Source organism: Boleophthalmus pectinirostris, unplaced genomic scaffold, assembly GCF_026225935.1.
Source record: "Boleophthalmus pectinirostris isolate CB_2022bp ecotype Guang Dong unplaced genomic scaffold, ASM2622593v1 HiC_scaffold_14, whole genome shotgun sequence".
In the NCBI taxonomy this organism is placed as follows: Eukaryota; Metazoa; Chordata; class Actinopteri; order Gobiiformes; family Gobiidae; genus Boleophthalmus; species Boleophthalmus pectinirostris.
In genome coordinates this window covers 30,599,851-30,623,713 of record NW_026571047.1, presented here as the reverse complement: position 1 = coordinate 30,623,713, position 23,863 = coordinate 30,599,851, and the positions used below count along the sequence as shown (strand labels likewise).

The 23,863-nt window shown below is 41.0% G+C and overlaps 1 protein-coding gene across 1 annotated transcript in view; it reads left to right on the top strand.

Moving 5' to 3' along the window:
• Nucleotides 1–23,863, top strand: part of LOC110165968 (A disintegrin and metalloproteinase with thrombospondin motifs 3) — a 287,972-nt gene that overhangs the window by 179,747 nt on the left and 84,362 nt on the right. The window contains exons 9-11 of the mRNA XM_055149924.1: nt 8,737–8,880; nt 11,320–11,452; nt 21,329–21,442. Coding sequence (XP_055005899.1) covers nt 8,737–8,880; nt 11,320–11,452; nt 21,329–21,442 — 391 coding nt within the window. The remainder of the gene's footprint in view (nt 1–8,736; nt 8,881–11,319; nt 11,453–21,328; nt 21,443–23,863) is intronic.

Below are 23,863 nucleotides of genomic sequence, written 5' to 3'. Positions count from 1 at the left end.
CTAAACCAGGACTAAAACCAGGAATAAACCAGGACTAAAACCAGGACTAAAACCAGGACTAAACCAGGACTAAAACCAGGACTAAACCAGGACTAAACCAGGACTAAACCAGGAATAAACCAGGACTAAACCAGGACTAAAACCAGGAATAAACCAGGACTAAAACCAGGACTAAAACCAGGAATAAACCAGGACTAAACCAGGACTAAAACCAGGAATAAACCAGGACTAAAACCAGGAATAAACCAGGACTAAACCAGGACTAAACCAGGACTAAAACCAGAATAAACCAGGACTAACCAGGACTAAACAGGAATAAACCAGGACTAAAACTAAACAGGAATAACTAAAACCAGGAATAAACCAGGACTAAACCAGGAATAAACCAGACTAAACCAGGAATAAAACCAGGACTAAAACCAGGAATAAACCAGGACTAAAACCAGGAATAAACCAGGAATAAACCAGGACTAAAAACCAGGAATAAACCAGGACTAAAACAGAATAAACCAGGAATAAACCAGACTAAACCAGGATAAAACCAGGACTAACCAGGACTAAACCAGGACTAAACCAGGAATAAACCAGGACTAAAACCAGGAATAAACCAGGATTAAACCCCTGGTCCCGGTCTCAGTCCCGCTCTGGTCTCGGTCTGGTCTCGGACCTGGATCAGTCCCGGTTCAGTCCGTACGCGGTGCAAAAGTTCGGCATCGCAGTCACGGAAGTCACGTAAACGGGAAACGTTATCCGTTTTTTCCATTCTTCATTTAAACACAAAATCGAAAACTGAAAAAACGAATCGTTATCCGTTTTTTCATTTTGGTTTTGGAGACAAATAACGAAGAAAACTGTTGTTTTTTCGTTTTCTTATTTTTGGTTTTATATTGAAAAACGAATGAACGAATGATACACGGATTTTTGCTTCGCTTCAGTGACACGGAGTTCATTAACAATTTTCGTCGACTTCAGTGCAGAATAGTGACGTTTGTGTCTTGTTGATAACGTGTAGGTGGATGAATGCACTTTGGCCGTTCACACTGAAGTCACATGTCAAAAGATCAGATATGTATCAGTTTCAGGAGCACATGTCCAAGTGTCCTGGGTCACATTTGAAAAAAATCGGATCTGTGTCGTTCAGACTGTCATTAAAAGATCAGATACAGGAACATAGAGGCCAAAAAAATCGGATTTGGGTCACTTCAGGCTGCAGTCTGAACGCAGCTATAGTCTGGTTCCAACTAGGTTTTTTCTTGTCACTGCGGCAACTCAGGTCACCTCTGGTCAGTCACGTTGGTGGAACAGAACTGAGGCTTTGTTAAACCCGTATTGCCCAAATAAGCCAGACTTTCATTTTAACTCGCTTCATGGAATACCCCCGGGGTCGATCACTTTAATGCCAGACTGTGGGACATTTCAGGCAAGAAAAAGACAACCAGGTGGGCGACCCTCATCCAGAAAAGTTACACCTTTAACAGCGACCTTTTAACGTTCGTTTGGTAGAGATTGGCAATTCAATGAGCTGATGATTCTAGTGAAGGCGTATGGAGTTTAAAAACGCAGTGGAGCACTTCCTGTATTACCGCACGACATCACAAGGGGGAACAGAGTGTGAAACGAAACACAACTCCGGGTCTGTTTGTGACGAGGAAACAACATTAGAACATGGATCATAAAATAGCTTAATACGAGCCCTTTAATATGATTTTGTGGCAATTTTTTCAACTTTTTTTTTAGAAGATTCAGAACAGTTTTTATTTTCTGTGTGCATTTGTCAAAAGTTTCGACGTGAGAGTCTAAACGGACCTTTATATAAGACTCGTTTAAAGCATTTCAGAGCCTTGGCAACGGCAACACCTCCATGGATCTGTATTAATCTAACCCTTTCTTTTCATGATTTGACTTTGTTCTCTGTAATTGGATTACAGTTACTTTGTTGAAATAAATGGATTACGCAGCGGTATTTTCCTGTTTTCACATTTTGGGCTAAACCAGGAATAAACCAGGACTAAACCAGGACTAAAACCAGGAATAAACCAGGACTAAAACCAGGAATAAACCAGGAATAAACCAGGACTAAAACCAGGAATAAACCAGGACTAAACCAGGCCTAAACCAGGACTAAACACAGGCCTAAACCAGGACTAAACCAGGACTAAACCAGGACTAAAACCAGGAATAAACCAGGACTAAACACAGGCCTAAACCAGGACTAAACCAGGACTAAAACCAGGAATAAACCAGGACTAAACCAGGACTAAAACCAGGAATAAACCAGGACTAAAACCAGGAATAAACCAGGACTAAACCAGGACTAAACCAGGACTAAAACCAGGAATAAACCAGGAATAAACCAGGACTAAAACCAGGACTAAAACCAGGAATAAACCAGGACTAAAACCAGGACTAAACCAGGACTAAACCAGGACTAACCAATTTTTTTCAACTTTTTTTTAGAAGATTCAGAACAGTTTTTATTTTCTGTGTTCATTTGTCAACAGTTTCGACGTGAGAGTCTAAACGGACCTTTATATAAGACTCGTTTAAAGCATTTCAGAGCCTTGGCAACGGCAACACCTCCATGGATCTGTATTAATCTAACCCTTTCTTTTCATGATTTGACTTTGTTCTCGGTGTCGTCTCCAGCTGGGACCAAAGAGACGCATTACCTCTGAAAGCTTTGAGCGTTTTAGAGGCTGTATGTGGCCGTTATGCTCTTATTGTTCAAAAGAATGTACTGCAATCGCAACTGGAGCTGCGTTGCCAGATAAAGGACACAGAGTACACTTTTTTTTCTTTTTTTTTTTTGGCATTCTCAGTGTATGGGCAGGTCTTGTGTATGAGCGGCTGCAGGTGCTGGAGTTTTGTTTTTAGATCCAAAACTTAAAGGTTGTATAGAGGATTTTTTTTTGTTTCAAATTGTCAATGAAAGTTTAAAACACCATTACAGAGACGCAGCAGCTTTGTAATTATAATGACCAAAAAAAAAAAGAATGAAAATCTATCAACTGTGGACGTAGTGAGGACAGATAAACATCAGCCAATAGAAAACGAGGCTCCCTCATTTTCCATTGGCTGTTAGGTTGTCCATCAAACTCCCTAGTGTAACTGACCCGTCGGCGCGCGGGGATTAGGTGGTTTATGCAGCGGTTCTTAGACGCTTTTTCAAACTGTAGTTTCCTCGCATTTCGCACAAAGTTTGTCGCGACGGCGGACGAGAATCCACGACCGGTTCGCCGCAAAAGAAAGTCGGTTTTTGAGGTCGCTGAAAGAAGAAGAGAAGGAGAAAAGGAGCGAAGACAAACCGAGGTGATTCTTGGAGATTCCTTCCAGCGATGGTGCGACTGAAACAGACGAAGGGTCTAAAGACTGGCGCGTCGGTTGATAAATTACCTCTAGACAGGAAACGTCAACAGTAATTCTAAACACACACAAGGACTGTCGCTGTATTTCTCTTCCCTTAAAAAAATCCTCTATACAACCTTTAAACTTGGCCACGAATAAATCAGCATTATAATTGTTATCAGTAAAAAAAAAAACAGTATTTGATTTGAACTTGTTTAACTCATATCAGAGATACACTTACGTCATGTTTATGGAATTTTAAAGGTCCTAAATTACACAAAACTGACTCTTGTGAGCAATTTATGAGCAAAAAGCCAGTTTTTTTCTGACAGTTTACTTAAAATAAAAGTGTTGTCATTTATTTTTATTTGTCAAATCATAATTTATTGTATAATTTGACCAGCTTTGGCCCTAATTAACAGAAATGTGTGTCGTTTGCTGGTGTCCGACCAAGAAGTAAAATGATAAATGTCACCAGAACAACCAGACAAAACAAGACAAAATTAATAAGAACTTCTTAATAGTTATGATGTTATGTACCATATTTTTTGGACTATAAGTGGTGTTTTTTTCATAGTTTGGGTGTTTCCTGTGACTTATCCTCCGGTGCGACTTATATATTTTATAAATGTTCACAGTGAAGTGTGGAGAGGTTCTAGTCTTGTGTGTGAGTATCTGCTGCTCCTGTTCCTCCTGTACCACTGTCACTTGGCTCTACTGCGCATGTCTCCTGCAGAAAGAGCCTCTGTCCTGTCTGTATCATGTCAGTCGATCGCACCGTTACTTCTGCACCACTGAACAATTTAACATTTAAACAAACTTATAGGCTACGTTCAGACTGCAGAGGTTTAACGCTCAATTCCAGTTTTTTTGTGAAATCCGATGTTTTTGCGAGATTGTTCACATTTCCAATTAAATGTGACTCCAGTGTGAACATTAAACGGCCCAAAAGTGTCCCACATGTGCACTGGAGACACGACGACGTCAACCGCAGCGAGCGTCTCTGTGTTTACAGAAGTTGTCCAAACATGGACGCTGCATCGAGCACCTGGAGATTTTAAAGTTCCTCTCGTACCGGAGCCAGAACATGAACAACTTACTTGTTTTAAGGAGGAGATTGAAAAGGAGAAGGACGAGGTTTTTGGTCGTGGTGTTTTGTGGGACAGCGGCAGCGACGTCCGTTTAAAGGAACATGTGGATGTGGAGACGGAGCCAAGAGTGGTGAGTGCTTCATTCAGTGAGTTCATTAACAATTTTCGCCTACTTCAGTGCAGAATAGTGACGTTTGTGGCTTGTTGATAACGTGTAGGTGGATGAATGCGCTTTGGCCGTTCACACTGAAGTCACATGTCAAAAGATCAGATATGTATCGATTTCAGGAGCACATATCCAAGTGTCCTGGGTCACATTTGAAAAAATCGGATCTGTGTCGTTCAGACTCATTAAAAGATCAGATACAGGAACATAGGGCCAAAAAAATCAGATTTGGGTCACTTCAGGCTACAGTCTGAATGCAGCCATAAAGACACTGAGAAGACTGAACACAAATGCCTCCAAAAAAAGAAAATCAGATTTTGCAGATTACAAACTGCAAGTAGAGAAATCTGCAGCTGAAAACGATGATCGAGCAGCAGAAAGAAAGTTTGGAGTGAGAGAAGAAACTTGTGACACTTGGAGGATGCACCATGAAACTTTCCTGAAGTCACTGGATGGATGGACAAAGTCTGGACTTCAGTGACACCGAATCCATCCTGTCGGGATTCAGAAAGACCAGAATAATTCTAACTGGAACTGATGCTGAGTCTGACGACAGCGACACAGAAGAGGAAGCGGCGCTCTGTTTACCATATTTTCTGGGCTATTAGACACGCTTTTAAGCCTCTAACCCCATCAAAAAACGGCCGCGCTCTCCGCAAGCCAGAGCGCCCTATACATGAATCAACTCAGGTGTCCCAGCACGACTTCAGTAAACTACAAAGCCGCACCAGAACAACACACAACACACACGGAGCAGACAGAGACCGCACAGAGAAACACACCCACAGACACACTCATCACTCCACGCCGACGAGGAACGGAACGGAGGAACGAACCGAAAAAGCGAGCGCAATGTGCCACTTCTAGACACGACTGAACAACTGAGTCACTGCGAACACGCCGACAATCCGTTGGTCCCAGACAGCACCTCCCTACACGCCACAACTGAACAAAGCCCAGAGTCACCGTGAACGAACAAACAAACAAAACCACTCACCCATCACACTGTTGTGTTTCCTTTAAAGTCTGGTGCGGTTTATTTGTGAAAAAAGTTCGAAAATAGACCATTTAATGACAGTGTGTCTTATAATCCAGAGCAACTAATAGCCCCTAAAATACAGTACCTCCAGAGGTTGAGGCCGAGTTGCTCAGAAGTGACACAGACGATGAAGAATTGAATGGATTTAGTGATTTGGAGTGAGATGGAGAGTTTGTTAAACTTGTTCTGTTCTGTTGTTTATGTTATAGTTTATCTGAAGAACTGTTCATATGTGACGTTAACAGTCTGTTGTTCTCTCTTCTGTTGTTATTACCTCCGCCAAGGAGGTTATGTTTTTGCCGGCGTTTGTCTGTTTGTCTGTTTGTTTGTCTGTTTGTTTGTTTGTTTGTTTGTCTGTTTGTCTTTTAGCAACATAAATCAAAAAGTTATGGACCGATTTTGATGAAATTTTCAGGGTTTGTTGGAAATGTGAAAAGGAAGAACTGATTTCATTTTGGGGGTGATCCGGAAGAAATCCTGGATTCTGGATCACTTTGAAATTTTAGTTAACATTGTGGTAAATGGGGCCAAAAATTTTGTTTCTCAATATCTCGGTTAATTATTGACCAAACCCCATGAAATTTGACTCAGGGATGGACAATGGGATCCTCTTTCATATTCCAAAGGCTGATCCGGATCTGATCCAGAAGACTGATTTTATCGCAATTTGTATAAAAAATGGGGGTAGTCCTTGGCGGAGGTCTGCGCTCTCTGACTGCTTTTCTAGTCATTACTAGAACTTGACTTTCACGATGAAATGTCAGTTCCTCGTCTCTAATTCTATAAAATAAATTTACTTATATATGTTTTTTCTTCTTCATTACACATTTTTTGGCTGGTGCGACTTATACTCCAGAGTGACTTAAAGTCCTAAAAATATGATATGTTTTAGTGAAATACTCTAACCTGTCATCTGCACTTCAAATGTGGAGTGTTTTCTGTTCGAGAGAAGAACTCAGCCTAAATGTGTTTGAGACGAGGAAACAACATTATAACAAAGCTCAGAAAACAGCGTAATCTGGGCCCTTTAAAGTCGCCCACTCGAACCTCTCACATTTTACAAAAGCCTCGTAGACATTTGAATATGTCAGGACTCCAGCGCATTTTAGACAATCAAAATGTTAAATTACTCATCTGGGGCCAGTGTTGAGCCTCTGCACTTTGAAAATGAAACGTCTGACGGTTCAAGAGTCTGTCGGAGTCAAACGCACACGCTCAGATCTGATTTGAGTTTTGTTGAAATTGTGGCTCTGATTTTCCCCCGACAAAGAGCACCTGTTGAATGGAGAGTGGAGCGCTTTTCTTTGACATGCAAATGAGCAGCTTGACTCGGGAAATAGAAGACTTTACAACATAAAAACACAAACGAAGGCTGTTTAGAAGAAGGAAAAGGCCTATTAATCTAACATCTGCGGCACTGGGCTTAATCAGGATCTCAATATTTATCATTTTAAAGGAGCTGTACCTGATTTTTCCATCTAAAAACACAGAATTTAACAGATTTTAAACAGTTTGCAGTGGAAGTTATTCCTTTTTTACCTTAAATGGTCACATTTTTTCCACTTTCAAGACACTTGAAGCTCTTTACGACAGGGAACCGCTCACACATTCACACACGCCAATGTACCCAGACACCGGGGGGCGACATCTAGTCAAGTTAAAATGACTTGAATTAAAGTTTTTTCATGATTTCAGTAAATTTCACATGACAAGCGAAACAACTTTTTGTACTTAAAATATGAAAATACATCTTGCTTCACTTAAAATAAGAAAAACAAAAATTTTTTACACTTAAAATAAGAAACGAAATTGAATGTTGCTGGAATTAAGAAAAAACACACTTATTCCATTGGTAGATAATTTTACTGGATTTATGTATTTATTTTGGGCAAATAAGAAATGTACATTATTTTACAATGGAACATATAACATTAATAAAATTATAGTAGGAAAAAAAAAAAAAAAAAGCCCAAAAAGGAGTGAGAAGAAGAAAACTTATTTAATCCCACCCCCTTCTTCTAATCTAACACTAAATTTTGAGCTTTCTTTCAAAATTTTTAGACATTTTACATTAAACATTTTACATTTACATCACGTGTCAAGGTGCATTGACTCAAATAAAGTAAAATGTCTTATTTTAACTCATTTTAATTTAGCTAGATATTGTTTTTTTCCAGTGAGGACACAACAGCGGGTCTGTGCATCTGACCGCTCAGCCAATGTTCATGTTAAAAGCCTTTATAATTAGATAATTTGACAGTACAGCAGATTTATTTTGAACCCCAGACATGCTTAAAGGTTGTATAGAAGATTTTTCCAAGGAAAGAGAAATGCAGCGACTGTTTGTCCATTTTCAATTGTCGCGCTTCGCTCCTCTTCCCCTTCTCTTCTTCTTTCAGCGATGTCAAAAACAGACTTTCTTTTGTGGCGAACTGGTCGTGAATTTTTGTCGGCCATCGCAACAAACTTTGTGCAAAACTTTGTGTGAGAGGAAGCCGCAGTTCGAAAAAGACGCTAAGAACCGCTGCGTTGGTTCAGTAAACAGCATCAGTGCCTGAGGTCAACGTAAACCAACTCAGTGACGAATAGAAACGTAGGGAGTTTGACTGACAACCCAACAGCCAATAGAAAAAGAGGTAGCGTTGTTTTCTATTGGCTGATGTTTATCTGCCCCCATCGCATCCACAGTTGATGGATTTTCATTCTTTTTTTTTTTTTTTTTTGGTCTGCTGCACCGCTATAATTTTATTTTGAACTTTCATCGACAGTTTGAAACAAAAAAAAAATCCTCCATACAACCTTTAAATTATATACTGTATCTCTACTTGGTCAAAAAAATAAAAAATCGCAATACATAGAAAAATACTTACTGTATCAAAGCCTGGTGTTAGAAACTGGGCAGAGCTGGGGCTGGTTACTATTTGGATGGAAAACTGTCGTGAAAATCAGGTTGTTGTGTGTTTGGGAAGATCATAGACTGTTTATATATAAATGGATGCAGTTAACCCACTAGCCGCCACACTCTAAATTGGAAGTATTTACTGATTTCACAGTGCAAATGTCTTAATAAAAGTGTTTGTTGTTTGTGTTTTTAGGTTGGGGATGGAGCACGATGGTCAGGGGAACCGCTGTGCAGACGAGACGTCCATGGGCTCCATCATGGCTCCTCTGGTCCAGGCCGCCTTCCACCGGTACCACTGGTCCCGCTGCAGCAAACAGGAGCTCAACAGATACATACAGTGAGTCCTGGTTTAGACCTGGTTTAGACCTGGTTTAGTCCTGGTTTAGACTTGGTTTAGACTTGGTTTAGACCTGGTTTAGTCCTGGTTTAGACTTGGTTTAGACCTGGTTTAGACCTGGTTTAGACCTAGTTTAGACCTGGTTTAGACTTGGTTTAGACCTGGTTTAGACCTGGTTTAGACCTAGTTTAGACCTGGTTTAGACTTGGTTTAGACCTGGTTTAGACCTGGTTTAGACCTGGTTTAGACCTGGTTTAGACCTGGTTTAGACTTGGTTTAGTCCTGGTTTAGACCTGGTTTAGACCTGGTTTAGACCTGGTTTAGTCCTAGTTTAGACCTGGTTTAGACTTGGTTTAGTCCTGGTTTAGACATGGTTTAGACTTGGTTTAGACCTGGTTTAGTCCTGGTTTAGACCTGGTTTAGACTTGGTTTAGACTTGGTTTAGACCTGGTTTAGACTTGGTTTTAGACCTGGTTTAGACTTGGTTTAGACCTGTTAGACTGGTTTAGACTGGTTTAGACTTGGTTTAGACTTGGTTTAGACTGGTTTAGACTTTTTTAGACTGGTTTAGACTTGGTTTAGTCCTGGTTTACTTGGTTTAGACCTGGTTTAGTCCTGTTTTAGACCTGGTTTAGACTTGGTTTAGACTTGGTTTAGACCTGGTTTAGACTTTTTTTAGACCTGGTTTAGTCCTGGTTTAAACCTGGTTTAGTTCTGGTTTAGTCCTGGTTTAGTCCTGGTTTAGACCTGGTTTAAACCTGGTTTAGTCCTGGTTTAGACCTGGTTTAGACTTGGTTTAGACTTGGTTTAGACCTGGTTTAGACGAAGTTTAGTCCTGGTTTAGACCTGGTTTAAACCTGGTTTAGACCTGGTTTAGTCCTGGTTTAGTCCTGGTTTATACCTGGTTTAAACCTGGTTTAGTCCTGGTTTAGACTTGGTTTAAACTGGTTTACCTGGTTTAGTCTGGTTTAGACCTGGTTTAAACCTGGTTTAGACCTGGTTTAGTCTAGACCTGGTTTAAACTGGTTTAGTCCTGGTTTAGACTTGGTTTAAACCTGGTTTAGACCTGGTTTAGTCCTGGTTTAGTCCTGGTTTAGACCTGGTTTAAACCTGGTTTAGTCCTGGTTTAGACCTGGTTTAAACCTGGTTTAGACCTGGTTTAAACCTGGTTTAGTCCTGGTTTAAACCTGGTTTAGACCTGGTTTAGTCCTGGTTTAGTCCTGGTTTAGTCCTGGTTTAGTCTCCTGACCTGGTTTAGTCCTGGTTTAGTCCTGGTTTAGACCTGGTTTAAACCTGTTTAGACCTGGTTTACTGGTTTAGTCCTGGTTTAACTGGTTTAAACCTGGTTTAGTCCTGGTTTAGACTTGGTTTAAACCTGGTTTAGACCTGGTTTAGTCTGGTTTAGTCCTGGTTTAGACCTGGTTTAAACCTGGTTTAGTCCTGGTTTTAGTCCTGGTTTAGACCTGGTTTTAAACCTGGTTTTTTCCTGGTTTAGTCCTGGTTTAACCTGGTTTACCTGGTTTAGTCCTGGTTTAGTCCTGGTTTAGATCTGGTTTAGACCTGGTTTAAACCTGGTTTAGACCTGGTTTAAACCTGGTTTAGTCCTGGTTTAATCTTGGTTTATTATACCACTGCTCTCTTTGTTTCACAGAAACTCAGAAGATACATACAACGCGTTTAGACCTGGTTTAACTCTGTTTTTTGTTCTGGTTTAAACCTGATTTAGACCTAATTTAGTCATTGTTTAGTTCTGGTTTAGATTTGTTTTATTCCTCAGTGCTAGTGCAGCCTCTGCAGCTCAGTGAGTTCAGGAGCTTTCACATGAGCCTTGGCCTGTACATGTACTGAGTTTGTTTACGACATATTCTATATAAAACCTGTATCTTTACTGGTATTTCATATTTAACCTTTATCTCTCTGTAGTTCCTATGACTGCCTGTTGGGGGAGCTTTTTGTTATATTTAATGTTGTTCTGATTGATTGATCAGACCTATTGACCTATTCATGACTGAACTATGTCATGAATAGGGGTGGGTTCATATAAGTTTTTCTTCTTCCCACTCCTTTTCGAGAAATGTGCTTTTCTGTTGTTTACAATGTGTGTGTAGTATATATGATTATTGTTTCTCTCTTGGCACAAACTCGAAATAAAAACGAATCAATCAATCAATGTTTTTCTCCCTGTAGTTCCTGTGACTGCCTCTTGGGGGAACTTTTATTTTATTATATTTAACCTTTATCTCTCTGTAGTTCTTATGACTGCCTGTTGGGGGAGCCCTTATTATATTGTCTTTAATGTTTATCTCCCTGTAGTTCCTATAACTGCTTGTTGAGGGAGCTTTTATTATATTATATTTCAACTTTTTTCCCCTGTAGTTCCTGTGACTGCCTGTTGGGGGAGCTTTTATTTTATTATATTTAACCTTTATCTCTCTGTAGTTCCTATGACTGCCTGTTGGACGACCCGTTTGAACACAAATGGCCCAAGCAGCCGGAGCTTCCCGGGATCAACTACTCGATGGACGAGCAGTGCCGCTTCGACTTCGGGGTCGGATACAAAATGTGCACCGCTGTGAGTTTACAAAACACACACACAAAACACACACACAGACACACACACAGAGTCTAAACACACTGGAGTGGAGAGCAGAGGTGCACTGTCTCCCTGAAGATGCTTATACATACAGGTCAGATCTGTGGAGAGGCGACCTCATTCAAAGTAAGAATATATGGATTTTTCCTCACAATAAAAGCACCTGTATTTGAATAAATGCAAGGTCGATGGTAAATGTAATTGGTCACGTTTTTGTACAGCACGTTTCCAACTCCAAGGCTCAAAACTCTTTACGACCACGCGCCCATTCACCTACACATCCATACATCAGTGTGGACGGGTTGAGTCTTGGCCAAGGACACAACACAACAACAACAAGGCACAACAACACAACAGCAATCATCCGAGGGAGGTGTAGGTCAGTGAATAGAAAACGTTAATCTTAGGATCTCGTGCCACAACTCTGGAGCGATGATTGACAGCCGACTGACAGCCACGACAATCCGGCACGGCGCGGATCGGTGCGCTCCGGACTTTGAAACAGAATGGACGTTTGTGCTCGGATCACGGAATTTCCCTTTTCTCCAGACACGTCGGGACATCGCGGTGCCCAGCGGTGCCCAGCGGTGCCAGGTCGGGGCGGGACTGAGAGGGGCTCCTCACGTCCCGCCCGTAGACGCCAGCGGCTGCGCTCGTCACGTAATAACCTGCTTCTGACTCACTAGCGGCTGTTAGTATAACCTGAAAATTCAAATGTTCTGGCCATAGTCGATCCTGAAGAGGCCGTTACAGACACGACTATGACCCAAAAGTCAGATTTTAACAAATATGCACTAAAATGCCAAAATAGGATAGGTACACATTTCTATTTTAGACCCGTTTACGCAGCTAATCAGTAGGGATGTAACAATAACCGGAATATATTGATATTGTATCGTCAAAGTTCTCACAATAATATCATGGACCATCGCAATATATCGAATTACAAGTGTCTTTGCTTAAATGAAGAGTTATGGTGCAGCAATAGCTAAAAAAACAGAGAGAACTACATAGACCAGTGGTGCTCAATACGTCGATCACGATCTACCAGTCGATCGCCAAGGTCGTGTGGGTAGATCGCCGTGTCTTAGTGCTCGTCTCAGACTCGCGTTTGGACTCGGTCTTGTCTCTCACTCAGGGTCTGACACTCAACAAGTGTGATCATATTTCATTACGGCCGCTGCTGTTGGTAATAAACTTGTAGCGGGTGCAGGAGCGTGTGGGGCGTCTCAGTGCAGCCTGTGCGCTCATTTGAAACCCGCGGAGACTCTACGGCGCATCACAAACACACACGCTCCCTATGCACGGCTCGTCTGCGACAGCGTGTGCCCTCGTGTACCAGCGTGCATCACAGGGCAGGTTCAACTTCCTAAACATCCTACCTGTCCATCTGCCTCACGTCAGCACGCCGCCCCTCGCCTTTTCACGCTCTCGCTCCTTCCTGCGTACAGCCAACACAAGCCCCTCCCACAGTGCGGCTGATTAGAAGAGCAAGACCAAACGTGAAGCAAAAACCAGTCTAAATTTGTGTTACAGTGTTGGCACAAAGCAGGTCTACAGCATAGAGCGGATCTACAGAACAGACCTACTGCCACATTTGGCTGAAGTTTGTCTAACAAAAGTGACAAATGCATCTGTGTTTGTCACGATGTGCGTTTGGTTTGGTAAACGTGCAGAGGCTGGTAAATATCACTGCAAAACCAGAAAAGAATGAAACTCCAGTTTGGAACTTTAAAAAACAGGTTTAAAAATCTTCCTTCACTTTTTTCACAGTTTTGTGTAAAGTGCCAGAGGAAGTTCTCTTAAAGAAGAGGTTCTCAAACTGTGGGGGAGGGTCCAAAAAAGGGGCACAGAGTGTTTCAGTGCAGTTTGATTGGCTTGGTCATTTTGTAAGTAACTCACATGCTGAAAAGTGTGAGCACCACTGGTATAAACAAACAAAAGTGTAATTATTTTTTCACGCTATCTTCAGAAAGTGATGCAATTTTTCAATCCTAAACATTTATTTTTTTGTCAATTGGATAGAGTCAATGACATAAGATTATAAAACGAGTTTACGGAGCTAATCTCTCACAAATAAAGATAAGGATGTGCATTTGTGGATGATAAATAATGTTTTGTTAAATAATTACACAACAGATAAGAAAAAGCTGCCTATGTTTTGTTATTTTTGTTGTTATTTTGTTATGGGAAATGTATTTTTTAGAAAGGTGAAGGTTAAATCTTAAGTTTTTAGAACGTTAAATACACACTGCATCTGTTTTTTTCCATTTTATCAAAAAATGTAGCAAAAAATAAAATAAAAGAACAATAATTAGTGTGAATAAAGTTGATGTTTGCGGTTTGTTTGGCTTTGTATTAGGTAGATCATTTTGACTTGGTCATTTTGTAAGTAACTCACATGATGAAAAAGTGTGAACACCCCTGACATAGACCATGATCCTTTGCTCCATTTCAGCGCAAACTACAAGAAGAAATAACAGTTCAAAACACTTTTAAGTCTTAGTTCTTTGGATTAAGTCTTGTGAAGGCGTTTTAAGAGGAAAAAGTAGAATATGAACAGTTTTGTTCGCCTCCACAAAATATCGCAACAAACATCGTACCGTGACATGTATATCGTGAAAATATCGTACAGATTTGGATATTGTTACATCCCTAATCGTGAGCCTCCCCTCCATATCATGAGTTTTCCCGCAATATCGCAATAAATATCGTACCGTGAGGTCCATTCCGTGACGATATCGTGGCCCTGATGAAGACCAGTCATGATTGAAACACGTTGGCTTTGTCCGTTTAAATAAAGACCTTTTAACGATACTTTTCCTCGTGCGACTTTTACGTTTTTGAATCGCCTGGATTTCGTTCGTTCAAAGTTTCGATCCTTTTTCCAAACACATGCAGCAAATAACCACGTTGATTGATAGTTTATTTATAGAATTATTGAGATTTTGCAGCTGATGGTTTTAAGATTTCCTGGGAGTTTGAAGCTAACTAGAAGCACTGCTCTGTCTGAAGCTTTTTTACTCAGTCTGATCTTTATTTTAAGACGATTTAAGCCATAAAGATCTGACTTGGTTTTGAAACTACAAAAATTTACAGTCGAAAATCAAACTCCTCAACACGATCATGAACACTTATTTTAAACACAGGCTGCTGAAAATTTGCTGTTTAAATCCATTTTGTATTTTTTCCTTTATGTGTGCATTGTGTCTCCACGGTAACTCCTCAATATTCCACCCGTAGAGATGCATGTAGAGCGGCCCCAGCGTGACGTCATTGAAGAGCATCAATAGGGCAGATAAAGAGAGATGGCGGGAGGCTTTCTTTACATTCAAAAACACAAAATGTACAGATTGGACAAAAGCGACAATGATTTTTTTTGGTCCGCGTTATTTCCCAGAGCGAGAAAAGTCGTCTGAGAAAATGTTACATCAATACGACGGACGGGAAGAAGGAGGAGGAGATTTGGTGTTATGAGTTTTTTGGGATTTGACAATAAAGAGCACGTTAATAAGACCTGGTTTAGATCTGGTTTAGTTCTGGTTTTAGTCCTGGTTTAGGCCTGACTTAGTCCCTGCTGAGACCTGGTTCAGACCTGTTCTAATTCTTGTTAAGATCAGGTTTACTCCTAGTTTAGTCTTGGATTAGTTCTGATTTTAGTCCTGGTTTAGTCCCAATTTAACCCTGGTTTAGTTCATGTTTTATTCCTGGTTTAGACTTGACTTAGTCCCTGCTGAGACATGGTGGTTTAGTCCTGGTTTAGAGCTGGTTTATTCTTAGTTTAGATTTGTTTTTTGTCCTGGTTTAGACCTAGTTTAGCTCTGGTTTATTTCTGGTCTTAGTACTGGTTTAGACTTGACTTAGTCCCTACTGAGACCTGGTTTAGACCTGGTTTAGACCTGTTTTAATCCTGTTTTTGTTGTGTTATAGGCCTGGATTTAGACCTGGTTTAAACCTTGTTTAGTTGTAGTTTAGTCCTAGTTTTAGTTCTTGTTTAGATTGGGTTTAGTCCTGGTTTAGACCTGGTTTAGGCCTGGTTTGGATTTGGTTTCGACCTGTTTTTGTCCTGTTTTAGTCCTGGTTTAGACCTGGTTTTAGTTCTGGTTTAGTCCGTGTTGAGTCCTAGTTTAGTCCTGATTTACACCTGGTTTGGATCTGGTTTACACCTGGTTTAGACCTGTTTTAGAAATGGTTTAGTCCTGATTTTGACCTGGTTTTAGTTCTGGTTTAGACCGGGTTCAGTTGTAGTTTAGTCCTGGTTTTAGTTCTTGTTTAGATTGGGTTTAGTCCTGATTTAGACCTGGTTTGGATCTGGTTTAGACCAGGTTTAGTCCTGGTTTAGACCTGGTTTAAATCTGGTTTAGACCTGATTTAGACCTGTTTTAGTCCTGGTTTATAATTGGTTTATTCCTTGTTTAGACGTGATTTAGTCCTGTTTTAGACCTGGCTTTAGACCTGGTTTAGATCTGATTTAGACCTGTTTTATTCCTGGTTTATAATTGGTTTATTCCTTGTTTAGACTTAGGTTTTGTCCTGTTTTAGACCTGCCATTAGACCTGGTTTAGACCTGGTTTAGACCTGGTTTGGATCTGGTTCAGTCCTGGTTTAATTCTGGTTTAATTCTGGTTTAGGTCTGGTCTAGAACACGACCAAACCGAGTCTACATCAGGACTGAATAAAAATCTGTTTATCGAACGTCCAGGGCAGAGTTTGTTTTAGAAAGTCTGGAGCAGAACTTTTCCCACTAATATGAGAAAAAAAATGAAGAAAAATGACACAAACTCTGCATATTTTGTCTGTTTTCTGTCCTCAAACGCTCTTTAAATTAATCTAGAAATCCTATGCATTTCAGAACATGTTTGTGGACGTCTGAAAACCAAAGTCTGATCAAAAATAAAATAAATAGACATGTTTCCTGGGCTCTTTCTATTACCTAAAATGACAGTCTTTGTGATTTGATTTGAGTACATTTCGCAGCCTTATATCTACTTTAATCACATTCTCCGGCTCTGGGGAATGACGTTTGACACTGGGGCTGTGGTTTACCATCAGAAAAACCTCCGACCATCGATTTGGCTGCAGAAAACGGTCGTCTTTAGCGTGTCACTCGTCCGTGTGATCAAGGCGTCAGATGCAGAGGCTCAGATGGAGACAGAACAGGCCTGTGTTTATGCAGACGTGGACGGAAACGAGGATCTGTAAATCAAAAGTGTTACATCACCTTGTCAGCTCCGCTCCGTCTGTCACGTTTACATCGACTAAAATCACCCTCGAACGCAGATTTTTATTTATTATGTGTGTATTTTTTTTTGACAGATACGGCAGGGAAACATTTGAAAGGCTCAACAATCCGCGTGTCGCTCGTTTATTCGTTTTTTAATATAAAATCAAAAATAAGAAAATGAAAAAACAACGATTTTCTTCATTATTTGTCTCCAAAACCAAAATGAAAAAATGATTTGTGTTTTAAATTTTCGATTGTGTGTTTAAATGAAAAATGGAAAAAATGGTTTAAGGTCTAAACCAGGTCTAAACCAGGTCTAAACCTGGACTAAACCTGGACTAAACCTGGACTAAACCAGGTCTAAACAGGACTAAGCCAAGACTAAACCAGGACTAAACCAGGACTAAACAGGACTAAACCAGGACTAAACCAGGACTAAACCAGGACTAAACCAGGACTAAACCAGGTCTAAACAGAGGTCTAAACCTAAACTAGGACTAAACCAGGACTAAACCAGGACTAAACCAGGACAAAACCAGGTCTAAACTAGGTCTAAACTGAACCAGGTCTAAACCAGGACTAAACCTGGACTATACTAGCACTAAACCAGAACAGATTCAGGTTCGGGACCAGATCAGAACCCAGACTGGGACTGAAACAAGGAGTAGGACCAGGACTGAGACTGGGACTGAAACCAGGACTGAGGGCAGGACCAGACCAGGACCAGACTGGGACTGAGACTGGACCAGGACCAGACTGACCAGACCAGGACTGAGACTGGGACTGAGACCGGGGAACCAGACCGGGAGTGAGACTGGGGGACCAGATCGGGACCAGACCGGGACCAGACCGTGGCTGAGACCGGGACTGAGACCGGGGGACCAGACCGGGACCAGACCGTGTCTGAGACCGGGACTGAGACCGGGGGACCAGACCGGGACCAGACCGGGAGTGAGACCGGGACTGAGACTGGATCTCAGATCGGAAATAGGACCAGGACTTTGGACTGAGGCCGGGACTGAGGGCGGGACCAGACCAGGACCAGACTGGGACTGAGACTGGGACCAGACCAGGACTGAAAACAGTTTAGTCCTGTTTCAGTCCTGGTTCAGTCTGTATGCGGCACAATAGTCCCGCATCTCAGTTTAAGCCACGAAAATGGGAAACGACTGTTAACCATTTTTTTCATTTTGCTTTTGGAGACAAATAATGAAGAAATTAGTTTTTTTTAATGATATTTATATGAAGTTTTTATATTTCAGTAATTATATGACCTATTTACATTTGCCAACGAATTTTCGTCACCTATTTAACCTGTACTTACATGCACAATATACAAGTGTACGACATTCGGACTAAAGAAGCAACAGCCTTTCGCTCAAAAGAAGCAATTAAAGTAAAGAATTATACCAGGTTCTTCTCTATTATCTTCCTCTTCTCGTCGTGGGCTGGCGTGGGCTGGTCAAAGAAAAGGTCAGTACATCCAATCCAAGGGAAAATTGCCCTTAGAAATGAATGTGACAGTGAATGAGGGTCAGTCTGTCCAGGACACACACACACACACACACACACACACACACACACACACACACACACACACACGGGTCTAAAGCTCCAGTGAACTCTGACAATCAGGTCAAAACACAAAATGAAAGGTTGTTGAGTGTCTCTAGTTTAAAGGTTGTATGGAGGATTTTTTTCTTAGTTTGAAATTGTCAATGAAAGTTTAAAATACCATTACAGAGACGAAGCAGCTTTGTAATTATGATGACCAAAAAAAAAACTATGAAAATCTATCAACTGTGGACTCAGCGAGACGAGATAAACATCAGCCAATAGAAAACGAGGCTCCCTCATTTCCTATTGGCTGTTAGGTCGTCAATCAAACTCCCTACGTTTCTAGTGTAACTGACTCGCCGGCGCGCGGGGATTTCGTGGTTTATGCGGCGCTTCTTAGAGGCTTTTTCAAACTGTCGCTTCCTCACAATTCGCACAAAGTCTGTCGCGACGGCGGACGAGAATCCACGACCGGTTCGCCGCAAAAGAAAGTCCGTTTTTGAGATCGCTGAAAGAAGAAGAGAAGAAGGGGGAAAGGAGCGAAGACAAACTGAGGTGATTCTTGGAGATTCCTTCCAGCGACGGCGCGACTGAAGCAGACGAAGGGGCTAAAAACTGACGCGTCGGTCGTTAAATTATTTTATAACAGTAATTCTGAACACGAACTTAATGTAAACAAGCGTGATTTCTAGAGTAAAAAAGGACTGTCGCTGTATTTCTCTTTCCTTAAAAAATCCTCTATACAACCTTTAATTGGTTTCTCTCATAGGAGTAATTGAAAAGCACACGTGAGGTTTTGTTTGGTTTGAAATGGACTTGATCTTTGACCCCATCACACAAACTCACAAAACGTATAGAAATAACAGCTTGTGTTGAAAGAATAAGGCTACGTTCAGACTGCAGGACTTGATGCTCAACTCACATTTTTTTGTGAAATCTGATTTTTTTGTTGTTGCAAGAAACACGCACACTTTCGAGAGCAGTTTGAGAGAATTGTTTTTTAAAATTAATTTGACCTCTCAGCAGCGGTGGAGCATTTCACCCCGAGGCCTTCAGCTCCGTCTGAAACAATCCACTCCTCAAGAACTATTTTATGGTTATTAAAGCATCTTATTACACAGAAACACAGTGTAAAGAGCCGTGGAGAGTCCGTGCACGGAGCAGTGAGGAGAGAGGTGGTGCTAAACCAGGACTAAACCAGAACTAAACCAAACTGTTTGTCAGGACAGGCCCAGGACCGTGCCAGGACTCAGTGCAGCTGTCGCCCGATCTCTCCTCCGTTGTTTTGGTGGTTCTCTCTCTCACTCTCTCTCTCTCTCTCAAGTCCAAGATAAGTCCTGGTGTAGTCCTGGTTTAGACTTGATTTAGACCTGGTTTAGGTCCTGGTTCTGCTACAGATGCAGTTTGCTGTTTTGGCTGGTTCGTTCTCTGACTGTCCAGTCACGGGTCTGAATCCGGTGACGTCGTCGTTCGCTGCTAAAGGTCCTGGTGACACCGACTCGAAATCTGATTGGTTGAAGCAACAGTTTCATGGACATTTATTTTGTGTTCGAGTTCCTGCAGGACGGATTGTGAAGGCCTCAGGGACACTTCTTTGACTCTGCCCGGCAACAAGTGACGGCTGAAATGTGATTGGTCAAATGCTTTAATATGAAAATCCATGTGTGGAAGCAGCACAAGCATCAGACCATTTGGATTTATTTAAATAATAATATATTAATATCAGTTTGTGATTCAGAGATTTTTTTACGCCATCAGAGAAGGACTTGTAGGCCCTGACGCCCAGTGTTGGGAAGTTTACTTTTAAAATGTATTCCCCTACAGATTACAGATTACATACCATACATACATAAAAATGTAGTTTGTAACATAATCCATTAAATTACTCAAAGTGAGTAATGTAATCTGAATATTTTGGATTACTTGATTTGTTGTAGAGAAGCAAAGACGTGGAAATCTTCACATAAGAAGTTTTATCTGCTAAAAGAAAATAAAAAAGCCCAGACTTTACTTAACCAATTTAAAAATATTATTGATAGAAGAAGACGAGACGCGTCCACACAGCATGAATTAGTCCTGTTAAATCCTGTTTTAGACCTGGTTTAGTCCTGGTTTAGTCTTGGTTTAGACCTGGTTTAGTCCTGTTTTAGATCTAGTTTAAACCTGGTTTTAGTGTTGGTTTAGTCCTGGTTTAGACCTGTTTTAGACCTAGTTTAGACCAGGTTTAGATCTAGTTTAGACCTTGTTTTAATCCTGGTTTTAGTCCTGGTTTAGTCCTGTTTTAGTCCTGGTTTAGACCTGTTTTAGTCCTGTTTTAATCCTGTTTTAGACCTAGTTTAGACCAGGTTTAGATCTAGTTTAGACCTTGTTTTAATCCTGGTTTTAGTCCTGGTTTAGTCCTGTTTTAGTCCTGGTTTAGTCCTGTTTTAGTCCTGGTTTAGACCTGTTTTAGTCCTGTTTTAATCCTGGTTTAGTCCTGTTTTAGTCCTGTTTTAGTCCTGGTTTAGTCCTGTTTTAGTCCTGTTTTAGTCCTGGTTTAGACCTGGTTTAGTCCTGGTTTAGACCTGGTTTAGACCTGGTTTAGACCAGGTGTAGATCTAGTTTAGACCTTGTTTTAATCCTGGTTTTAGTCCTGCTTTAGTCCTGGTTTAGCCCAAAATGTGAAAACAGGAAAATCCCGCCATGTAATCCATTTATTCCAACAAAGTAACTGTAATCCAATTACCACTCACTGAAACAGTAACTGTAACTGAATACAGTTACTCATAATTTGTACTCTGATTACTTAACTCCGGTACTTGTAATCTGTTACTCCACAACACTGTCTCTCAGGTTATATTTGAATTCATTTGTGAAGAGCAGCAGACTGATAAACAATTGTAAAACATGAATTTTAGTGCATGTGAAGTGTTTGCGAGAGCTAAAAAGAAATATTATGGTTTGTAAACTTGATGTTGTTGTGTCCTTGAGCAAGACACTTCACCCATCTTGCCTTATGAAAGTGTTTTGTTTGTGTTTGTTTGATTGTGAGTTTAATCTGTGTTTGTGTGTTTTTTGTGTTTTTGTTGTTGTAGTTCAGGACGTATGATCCGTGTAAACAGTTGTGGTGCAGTCACCCGGACAACCAGTACTTCTGTAAAACCAAGAAGGGACCTCCAGTGGACGGGACCGAGTGTGCGCCGGGGAAGGTACACACACGTCGCTTTTTCTTTCTCCTTGTCTACTTCTTTTCCTACCTCTCTCTCTCTTTGCCTCTTTCTCTTTATTCTCCTCTCTCTGTCTTCCTCTTTCTCTCTCTCTTCATCTCTCTCTATTTCTTCTTCTCTCTCCTTGTTCTCTCTCTCTCTCTGTTTCTCTATTCCTCTCTCTCTGTCATCCCTTCTCTCTCTTTCTTTCTCTCTCTTCTTCTCTCACGTTCTCTTTCTTTCGTTCCTCTTCCTCTACAGTCCCTGACAAAAGTCTTGTCGCTTATCCATTTTGTAGAAACAAAAGCTTATAACCTGACTTTAAATTAAAGGATTGGTTTTAGAAATGTCTCATATGAAGCTAAAACCCTCCCAAATTATGCTCAATAAACTAAAATAAATTTGCTTCACTGAAGAAAGATTGATCATTTAATGAACACAGAAAGGTCAGATTTTGGCAAGACAAAAGTTTTGTGGCCTTGTCATATGATGCACCAATCCTAGATTACAGCCTCACCTGTGATCAGTTACTGATCAATCAATTAGTGTTTGTGTATAAAAAGAACCTCAGCAGAACCAGACCTTCACATCAACTGCAACTTGACCTCTGACAACAAGCCCAAGATCCACCCTGAGACCAAAGTGTTAATTATCAAGAGGCTGAAGACCAGATCCACTGCTGAGGTGGTGACACCTTCAACGTGTCTCAGCGTCAAGTACAAAGAATAAGAAAAAGATCTGAAATGACTGGAGGTGTTTTTGACAAGCCCAGGTCCAGCAGACGCCGCAAGACAACTGCTCAGGAGGACCGTTTGTTGATTCAAAAATCCAAGGCCCCTTTTCCACTGCAGCAGACTCCACCAGGCCTGGTCACCTCAAGTCCCTGTGTCAACCACAACAGTTTGTAGAATTCTGTCTGGAAATGACCTCCATGGTCGAATCAGTGCACAGAAACCAGCACTAAACAAAAGGCAAATAAAAAACCGTGTGGCATTTGCCAAGGCCCACAGCCTGATAAAAGGATGGACACTGGAAAAGTGGCAGAAGGTGGATTTCTCAGATGAATCCTCGGTTGAATTACATCACAGCTGCCGCAAATATTGCAGGAGACCAACTGGAGCCGCATGGATCCAAGATTCACCCAGAAAACAGTTAAGTTTGGTGGCGGAAAAATCATGGTCTGTGGTTCCATCCAGTCTGGGGGTGTGTGAGACATTTGCAGGGTGGAAGACAAATATCAATAACCTAAAATATCAAGAAGTATTAGCTCCTCTTACATTCCCAACCATAAAAGGGGTCAAATTTTGCAGCAGGATGGTGCTCCATCACATACTTCTGTCTCTACATCAAAGTTTCTCAAAGTGAAGAAGATCAAGATGCTCCAGGACTGGAGCCCAGTCACCAGACATGAACATCATTGAGCAGGTCTGGGGTAGAATGAAAGAGGAAACATGGAGGCAAAACCAAAGAATCTTGATGAACTCTGGGAGGCTGTAAGACGCTTTCTTTGCTATTCCTGATGACTTCATCAACAAATTGTATGAATCATTGTGGAACCGCATGGATGCGTCCTTCAAGCTCATGGAGTCATACAAGATATTAAATATGGATCTCACAGCACCACTACTTCATTCACTGACGTTATGCAACATATTTTTGTATTTGAAGTAAATTATTTGTTCAATTTTCTGTAGGCGACAAAACTTTTGTCTTGCCAAAATCTGACCTTTCTGTGTTCATTAAATGATCAATCTTTCTTCAGTGAAGCAAATTTATTTTAGTTTATTGAGCATAATTTGGGAGGGTTTTAGCTTCATATGAGACATTTCTAAAACCAATCGATTTAATTTAAAGTCAGGTTATAAGCTTTTGTTTCTACAAAATGGATAAGAGACAAGACTTTTGTCAGGGACTGTATATTTCTCTCCCTCTTACTCTTTCTTCCTCTCTTCTCTCCTCCTCCCGCTTTCTCTTTCTCTCTTTCATCCTCTCTCTTTCTCCCTCTTTCTTTCTTTCTTTCTCTTTCTTCCTCTCTCTCTTCATCTCCCTCTCTTTTCTTTCTTTCTCTTTTTTCTTACTTCCTCTCTGTCTTCCCCTCTGTCTCTCTCTCTCTCTTCATCTCTCTCTATTTCTTCCTCTTTCTCTCTTTCTTCTTTCTTTCTTCCTCTCTCACTCTCTTCCTCCCTCTTTCTCTCCTTCTCTTTCTTCCTCTCTCTTTCTTTCTCTCTCACTCTCTCTTTCTTTCTTCCTCTCTCTCTCTCTCTTCCTCCCTCTTTCTCTCATTCTCTTTCTTCCTCTCTCTGTATCTTCCTCTTTTTTCCTCTCTCTCTTTCTCTCTCTCTCTCTCTGTCTTTCTTTCTCCCTGTCTCATTCTCTTTCTTCCTCTCTCTCTCTTTTTCTGTTTCTTACACTGGCTTCCCCTTT